Source organism: Aptenodytes forsteri, unplaced genomic scaffold, assembly GCF_000699145.1.
Source record: "Aptenodytes forsteri isolate BGI_AS27 unplaced genomic scaffold, ASM69914v1 Scaffold257, whole genome shotgun sequence".
NCBI lineage: Eukaryota > Metazoa > Chordata > Aves > Sphenisciformes > Spheniscidae > Aptenodytes > Aptenodytes forsteri.
In genome coordinates this window covers 1,464,745-1,473,828 of record NW_008795194.1, presented here as the reverse complement: position 1 = coordinate 1,473,828, position 9,084 = coordinate 1,464,745, and the positions used below count along the sequence as shown (strand labels likewise).

The window sequence follows — 9,084 nt, the reverse complement described above, 5'->3', positions numbered from 1 at the left end:
TCCATTCCCCCCCGTCGCTTAGGTCCCCTCTTTCTACCTGGTGGCAAGAAGGCAGGGGATCCTCTGCTTCTCGCGGAGCCTCCATCTGCTGCCTCTGCCTCAGGGACGGTAGGGTGCGGCTCCACCAATCTATCTCCCTCTATCTCCTAGATTGAACTACTAGTTCAGTAGACTGAAAAGTGGTTGCTTTGAATTGAAATGGCCAGGATGCACCAGAATGTTTCTGACTTGACTAGAGAAAGATGATTTGGGATGTACAGAGTGATTTGTATGGGGTGGATAAAGGAAAGCCTATAAAATCAGCTTCATGTGATTTAGATGGTATCTACAAATGATTAAGTTAAAATTTTCTGAACTGAGGAAGTTTGTGTGTAGCATAGCATATCCTTACATCCTCGTAAAAGATCAGATAGTAAATGATTATATGTCATGCTTATCATAACTTTTGAATTTGTTGAAGGATGAGGATTCAGAAGACACTGTTCTCAACAGAGAACTTTCCACTGCATACTTAACCAAGACCTTAGAAACAAGTGAAAAATTAACTCTCCCGCGCCTGGATGACATAGATCGAAAGAGTGAAAAGCCTGAACAAACAGAAAGCACAGAAAGTCCTCTAGAGTCAAGTCCTTCTGCTTCCACGCACTCTTCTCCAGTACACAAACCAAACAAAGAAAATAGCACAACCACCACTCGTTCACCTCCTCCCGAAGAGATGGCTCCAAATTCTCCTCAAGGGTATCCCAAGAATGTCAAGCCAAGAGAAGCAAAAGGGAAAGGGAAAGAGGCCAAGGGTAAGACTTAAGGGTTTATTATTATTTTAATCCTTCAGGGTTAAAGTATCACAGATTTTAGATAGAAATGAATATTGAACAATAAACTACTTTAAGGGAAAAAAAATTGACTACAAAACTAATTACCTGTTCTAAAACCACTTGTTAACTCTTCAGGAAAGTTTGAAGTTAGCAAAAAAGTGTGCAAGTTCATTGTATTCTATTTTTACTTACTGAAAGATTTTCATACAACAGTAGTATATTCTGAAATACACTTATCTACCTTTTAATTCCTTCATCTGAAACAAGTTAGTTACCAAATTTCTACAAAAACTCAACAATTCTAAAATAATTTATAGCGCCAAGAATATAAAAGGTGCCTGCAGAATAAATGTTGTTTCAATTAAACAGTTACAGAAAGGAATAGGTCTAAGTCAGTTTGGTAAAAGCTCAAACCTATAAATCTAGAGAGTCTAAATGGTTGCCTTGACATAAGCTAGAGGGGAGCTAAGTCATTGACTGTGGATAATCAGTAAAGGTCCTAGCACATTTCTGCAAAACACTAGCCTCATAAGTAGCAATGTATCAGAGAGTAAGTTTGACTGATTTCCCAATTCCCAGAAAAAATCAGTGTTGGCTTTGTGCTTCCAGACATTATCCAGGTGTTTAAACAAGATACGGATTCTGAGTGTTATAGGAATTACTGCATTATTCATCTTGTCCTCTTAGGATATTTCTCACTAGGAAAAGGTTAAAAGTATTATGATCAGCCTAGTCGCTACTAATCATTATTTGACAGAAATATTTGGCTTTTTTCTTATGAATAATTGAAAAAGGGATTAGATAAAATATTTTAAATGTTTGATAGTTCCTTTAGTCAGCTAGCACAATATCTAAAGGCAGATTATACTTGCTGTCTTTTCTATACAGCTCGGACAAAACCTTTCTTTTAATGCCCTGAAAACAGGATTTGTTTTATACTCTCCTCATTCTGTGTGTTTCTATAAAGTCTTAAACAAAAATAGTTTCTACCTCAACTTCTGTTTGTTGTTTTTTTTTTTTTTAAACCTTATCAAAACAAGTACCTAATATATAAGTGATTTTGCTTTCTTTTCTACAATTTTTTTGTGATGCCTGAAGCATTGCAAACATTTTCTGAAAACTGGCAGAGTCACTGGAAGAGCTAATGCAGTACGTCAAAGATGAGGACTAGTATTGAAAGCTCACTCTTTGTAGGCAAAATGACACTAAATGCTACTTACTGCTAGATTGTTGCTTTCTAACCATATTTAAATGTCTACCTATTATTTCATTGAAATAATCCTTTCTATTTCCTTCCCATCCATTCATGTATCAGTCTGTATTTTAACCTATTGTACTGCCTTTTAGAAATTACCTCTTTTCTTAAAATATTACCTCTGGAGAGAGAGGTGGAAACAAATGTCAATATTAAAATTAATTCTTCTGGTTTTGTATTTAAGTTGACAGGAAAAATAACGAGTTTAGCTGGTAGTTATAACTTATTGGATGTTACATGTTTAGGAAGAGCAGTTAACTAATTATATAAAGTTCTGATGTTGATCAGAAACTACTGATCAGATATGCCAAAAAAAAAGAGGAAAAACCCCTGACTATCCTGACTATTCAGCATGTAAACTTTGAGATAACCAGGATATGTTTCAGGAAGGATTATTAGCTGATGGGGTGGTGCGGAGTTGTCCTCAGTTTTGTGTAGTAAACATGATTGTGTTGAAAAATTTTTTTTTTTTTTTTTTTTTTTGATGATCCTTGAAGGCATCAGTTTACATTATTTCATGTCAGGAGTTGCCTTAAAGGCAGAGCTTAAAACCTACTTTGTCTCACAAAAAGCATGCTGCATCTCTTTCATGGGCAGCTTAGTTATGAAACACCTGATTTGCAATGCAAAACATTTCAATTCTTAAAAAAAAAAAAAACACTTTAGTAGCCTGAGAATTTAAAAGAAAGTACGTTCAGGACTTGCAGTAATCTGTTCCAATCTGTGGGAAGAGGTAGTGTGATGCTTAAGTTTGTCGCTTAATTTCACTTAATAATTGAGAAGTTGGAATTGGACATGCTCCCTCTGGTGAAAAATTGGATCCTAGCAGGTTGTATTCCAGTTTTGAAAATACCACAGTCTCGGAGAAGCTTCGAAGTCCCAATTATTTCTTTAGAATAGTCATAGTTTGTATACTGTGTGTTTCCAAGAAACTCAGCTTGTTAGGATCTGTCTGCTCTCCAGGTACTCGCTATCAGGTTGGTTAGGCACGCCTTCTGGAGCTAGCAGCTTGCATGTGTAGCCCGTGTTCCAAGTAGCTAGCCTGGACTAGCTACTGAACCAGAAAAAATGCAAAAGGAACATCTTACTTCAAGTGTAATAAAGGACAATTAAATGCTGTACTTGCTCAACTGTTGCTTTAAAACTGAGTTTCTTTCATGCATCTTATACTGGTTATCTCGGTGTATTTTGAAGTTGACATTTTGCAAAAGAAAGGGGTACTTTTTTCTAAACCTATATTAAACTATCTTCTGTTTGTAATTCACTGAAGCAAAATACTGTGGTAAGTTTTATCTTTCTGTAGACAATATAGAATTACTGTTTATCAATAGCAATATTTTTGATCTGTCATAAGCAACTGTTGTGTTGCCATTTTTCAATGGTACAGCAGAGCCAGAATGATGGGAAGATGCCATAGAGAATAACTTATGTTGATATGGCTGGGGTTTTTTCAGCTAGTATCTGCATGTGTTAATGTGAATTTTAACACTGTTACTCAGGTTTTAGTAATCTTATTTACTTCGAAGCATCATCGTAAGTACTTGAAACTTGCAAGTATTTTTAGAATTACATTTTTATTTTTCACCCCTCTATGAAAAGCAGAAGAAAAGAAAAATGAAGACAAGACAGTAGAAACAAATGAAGGAACATCATCAGGGAAGTCCAAAAGGAGATTTCCAGATTTCGGGTAAGATTTTACTTGTGTTCGTTTGGAAATAAATTATTTTCAGTGTTACTTTTGGAGAATATAATGTCCTCTAAACAAAAAAAAATGTTGAGGAAATCCAGTAATGCTACTTCATAGCAACACCACTGGACAGAGTCTTCTTCATCTTGAATTTGTAATGTTGCATTCATGTTTCTACCACATTTTGATTTTATTTATCTGTATTTTTTTCTCTCAAAGAATTTCTTGGGGTTCTTCAGTTCTCATCTAAATACACAATTTCTCTATGAATTAAATTGAAAATCCATGCATAGTTTTATGCCAAAATATTGTTGGAGCCTAGACTCTAATGTTACATCCTGCTGACATTACAGTCTAAAATAGATACCTGTCTTGCCTTAATTCCTTCTACAGTAGAGGTGTCGCTACATAGGGTTTGTTTATAGTAGCTGCTTACTGAACTGTTCCTTGGAGGCGGGCAGCAGTGATGAGTGGATTTCTGAATTTCATTTAGAAGATGAGATTGCCAAGAGGTGTAAAACAAAAGTGCAAGCTGCATATTATCTGGAAATGCAGTGTGGTAACTGAACTCTGGGGGCTTGAGAGAAGAGTTGCTAAATTTTGCAATAAGCCTTGCTCCTTTGGAGCCAGGTATAAAGCTAGTTGAAGCCAACTAACATCGAAGACTCGGACTGGTACTGTAACAAATAAATCATAATATATAACATAAAAATGATAACTTATTTCACACACAGAGAATGTAGTTAGTGACTTAGTTCAAGTCACTCTGCATTGCATATGAACTTTTATATGGCAATAAAACTGCGTTCTTCCTCTTGGTTGTATCCACTATATGCTAATTTCTTTGGGCATTTTCTGTGTTTATTTTGATTGTATGTGGTCTTTGAAAGGTACTTTCATAATTCTGTCATGGTTCTTAAATAAAATATGAATTGCAGTACTTTTCTAATTGCATGCATAATCTGCAAAATCATGCTCTGTGTAACAACATAAATGTGACTTTTTGTAACTGTTTAAATCAATGTAAAAACTAGCTTGCTGATTACAAAAAAATGTTGCACTGTGTAAATGTAAACACTTTATGAAAATTGTGATTTTTTTCACTTCAGTGGGTTACGGAAATCTGGGGGCAAGGGCAAGAAACAAGAAAAAGAAAATCTAAGAGGTTCTCTGGATAGCAGGTAGTCGTTTTGTTTGTTTAATACATACATGCTGCATTCCTAAAGTTTTTAACCTAAGAATTTCTTTAAAACTGTCATTACTGTTTGACCTTAAAGTACATTTGAGTATAACAGTGGCAAAATTCTATGAAGATTAATATAATGATGTGGAGATGAGCTTCTAATCTCATGAAATAAGAAAAATACATAGAATAGTATAGAGGAAACAGTAAAGCAGGGTTACATTTTAAAGTGGCTTGTAAGATTAACACATTGTACCTTATCTTAAATATAAAAACTGTATTTTGCTTAGGAAGATGAATGTTGAGTAAATTAAATTAGCAAATTATTTGAAATTGTTAAGTTGTGTAAAATACTGCAAAAGCTCTTCAATTTGCGTTGTTCAATAACTCAAATTATTTTGCATGGATATTTAAAGGCAAGTTTCGGTTTTCATTTTAGATATCAATTGTGGTGTGAAACGGGTAAAAATGAGTGGTGTGTTTTGAGTTTGTTGTTGTTGGGGAGGGGGGAGTGTCTGGGAGGTGGGGTGGTGTGTTTTGCTGCTGCTGTTTAAACACAATTTAATCTACTTATTTCAGAGGTTCTCGAGAACTGTTGGACGACTCTGGCAACAATCTATCTGCATCAGATTCAGATTCCCCGGTTCCTACTTGCATGCCTTTCTCTTGGTTTGGAGACAGCCACAAAGAGCCTCAGATTTCTAGTAGCAGCCTGCATGTTACTCAGTGCGGGCAGGACAGTTGTGAACACAGTCAAGAGAAGAACAGGAGCAAGGTAAAGATGACTAATTTGTGCTTTGAACATTTAAGCGTTGCATCTTGATAAAGCAAAAACATCAGTGCTTAGTATGTGGAAGCTTGATGACTTAGTCCTTGATCACATCACCTCTTACAAACGTTGCTGCAGACGTTTGAGACTTTACAGCCTTCACAAGTAGAGACTGTGTGTGTGCTCCCATTCCCTCCCTTCCCTCAGTTGAAGCATCAGTGGAGGCTATTCAGGCTGAAGCAGCATGAAGGAACAATCATAGGATATGTTTTTTCACTGGTTTATAATGCTGGAAGCAATGCTAGCATTAGGACTGTATAGTTTTAAAAGCCAAATCTGTTTCCCTGTCTAATACTTGGAGGAAGCGTACATAAAGAGAGGTCAGCTTTCCAGGCAGTTGGCCAACCGGTTCTTACCATACCAGTATGTAGGGGTGGAGTACCAGACAGGTGGATGAAGATAGCATCCTGTTTTTCATTAACGAATTTAGTACTGAAAGCCAAGAGATGCATCTGTGGAACACTCGCTCTTCTAGGAAACTGCTTCGGAGTAACTGATAATGTTCTAATAATTTAAAGCCTTTTAACCAGACCTTAAGAGTGAGGCTACACAATTCAGTCTATAACCATAAAGTTACTATCTTCACAGTTTAAACTATTTGAAAGAAATGGCTGTAAAAAGTAAGAAGTTTAATATGTGCAATGTTTAAATATTTTGTTAAAACCTATTTCAATGTGAGACTTACTAACAGTCTTATTAACTTACCTTCATTCTTGTTTCCTTTGGAATTTTGTCAGATTCAAAATTGTAGCTATTTGAGTAACCTCATAAGCTAGGTTTATTCTTGAGTTTCACACTTTGGTTGTCTAAAATACCCTTTCACTTTTTCCTTTTCTTCTGTGTTATTAGACAGAAATGAGTTACAAATCTGGAAAAGAAACTTGCTGGGTTGTCGTCCATGAAGTCACTGATGCTTTGCATAGATGGCAGATAAAAACAAGTTGGCTTTCCATGTTTCCAGATGCTGATTGCACTAAAATGCTATTATAATACATTTTTTAAAATTACCTTCTGTTTTCTTAGTGTGAATTTACAGTTCTGGTGACAGGATTAAGCTGTCTGCATACATAGTTTGTAAAAAATGCAGAAAGTGGTTTTAGAACCATACAATACCTTACTATAACACAGGAACTTAAGAAGAGTAGGAAATTTTTAATCTCTGAAGTAGAACGACACTTTACAGAATACTGTCCAGTGTGTGTCAGTCTTGTGTATTTACAGCTCCTGCATTGTTTGCTTCTGTCGAAGCATGTAGTGGCCAAAAGATGTTTCTGTAAATAACCCGATGATATTGGGACTGCAAGATCCATGTTGAAGGGGATGATATGCATATACTTTGGTACAATTTTTTTGTTAAATAGGAATGCACGGTTGATCTCTTAATAGGCTGTAGCAAAGCTATCAAGAGATGTTTTCTGTATAGATAAATATTCAGTGGTTTAACTTTCAAAGTCATTGGTTCAGAAGAATCCATTCATCCCCTCTTCATTCCTCCTTTCTGTCTGATTCAAATAATTTTTCTGAGCGTAGTAAAAGTCCCACTGCTGCATTTCTACTATAAGCACCCATAATGTGCTTAAGCACCCCTTAATGTGTTTATATAGACACTTTTTTGGCAATCAAAAAAGTTTAGATCTTGCCAGATTGGGTGCTCTTCCGTTCCACGTTGCCCTGAAATAATAGCCATTTCTTCTCATCATTGTATACTTTATCCAAGTTGATTATCGCTTTAACCTTCCAGCTGGTTTCTTGCCTACGGTTTTATTTTTCATTTCCTTCTCATGCTCCAGTATGTAATTGCTGCTTGCTGCTCTTTTCTTTTCCTTAGTGCCAGTTGCAAACCAGCAGCTGGAAGAATATACAAGTCTTCAGCTATATTCCTGCTTTGTAAAATGGTAGAAGGCTGACCCTGTTAAAGAACAGATTCTCATACATTAATTGATCCTAAAATCATACTCGGCCTCTCCGGAGTCAGGCTGTTTTTACTTTGCAACATTTGAGGTCTTTTATAAAGATGGTAATGTGACAGCAGCTACTGCCTGGAATGTCTAATCTTTGTAGATCTTAACCTGCAGCTGATCATTAAGTTTGCACTACAATAACAAGGCTTTGGCTGGTAAACCTCGCTATGAAAAGACATTAAAACTGAGAAAGAAATGTGCTTGACCACTCAGCAGTGAGTCTTGTTACTAAAACAACATAACAGCAGGGACAAAATCATCTTCCCAGAATTTAAGGAAAGAATACTCCTTTCTGTTGATGTTAACTCCATAATATTTATTGTTTTTATGTCTGTAGTATCCCATATGATCAGGTGAAAGCGTTTCTTGAAGAGCAGGTAAAAGTCGAAACCCTAAAATAAGAACTTTGTCATGTAAAAATCTCTAACTGTTGTACTGAGTCTTTCTCATTGTGTCTAATTTCTGTAGTTGTATTTTAATATTGATGGTATAAGGAATGTAATTATATTTTAACTTTTCTGTTTCTGCAAAATTTGCCTCTTAAAATTACTGCACCTAGAAGGATTTTGTTTTCTTAAAATGATACCGAAGTTAGTCTTAAACTTACAATTTGGCAAAGTAATGAATCAACTTCTTGTTGCTTGTGAAAACTAGAAACACAAGAACTAAAATCCTGTGATCTGAGTGTTTGCAGACTGTTTAGCCTTATGAGATTTCTGAATTACACAGTTCTAAAATTAGTCCCTTTACATAATCTGCCCCTTGATTTAGTCCCATTCTCTGATACAATACAAACACATGCATACTGTTCCTATTCATTATTTTTCCAGAGCATTATTTAGCTTCTGTAAGCTTGTATGCAGTGTTTCATTTTCGCTGCAAGGAAGAACACTGTGGTGTAAACTGTTTCTATCCTAGTGCCTTAAATCTTAGGAATCATACCTATAAAACCTCTTCTATCCAAATTCTGTGCTCTTAAAGAATCAAAAATCTTTGCAACTGGCTCTAAATACTTAAAAGGAAATTACTACTTCTTCAAACCGAATAGGACCAGGGGAGGAGAAAACATTACAACTGGTGGTGAGATGCTTTACTTTTGGCTGTTTTCTTCATATTTTTTCTAAGGTCTCATTGAATATTTTGCTCAAATATCATCCTGTCTTTTTTTTTTTTTGGTGCAATTTTGTGTCTGAATTGTTCTCGATCGCTCTGCAAAGGTAGAAAGAGTAAACTGAGGGTGGCTAAAAGAAAAGCTCCCAAATAGATTTTTCACTTTGGATTGAAATTAATTTGAGAATAGGCTGATGGACAAAGTATTCTGTTGTTTCTGGTAATACTTTTTACATCTAAAAGA

General features: G+C 35.6%; 1 protein-coding gene across 1 annotated transcript in view; it reads left to right on the top strand.

Moving 5' to 3' along the window:
* LOC103898332 (neurabin-1) overlaps positions 1 to 9,084 on the top strand; it is a 49,958-nt gene that overhangs the window by 30,079 nt on the left and 10,795 nt on the right. Inside the window, exons 12-15 of the mRNA XM_009278581.2 lie at positions 461 to 794; positions 3,673 to 3,757; positions 4,867 to 4,938; positions 5,520 to 5,715. Of these exons, the coding sequence (XP_009276856.1) occupies positions 461 to 794; positions 3,673 to 3,757; positions 4,867 to 4,938; positions 5,520 to 5,715 (687 nt within the window). The remainder of the gene's footprint in view (positions 1 to 460; positions 795 to 3,672; positions 3,758 to 4,866; positions 4,939 to 5,519; positions 5,716 to 9,084) is intronic.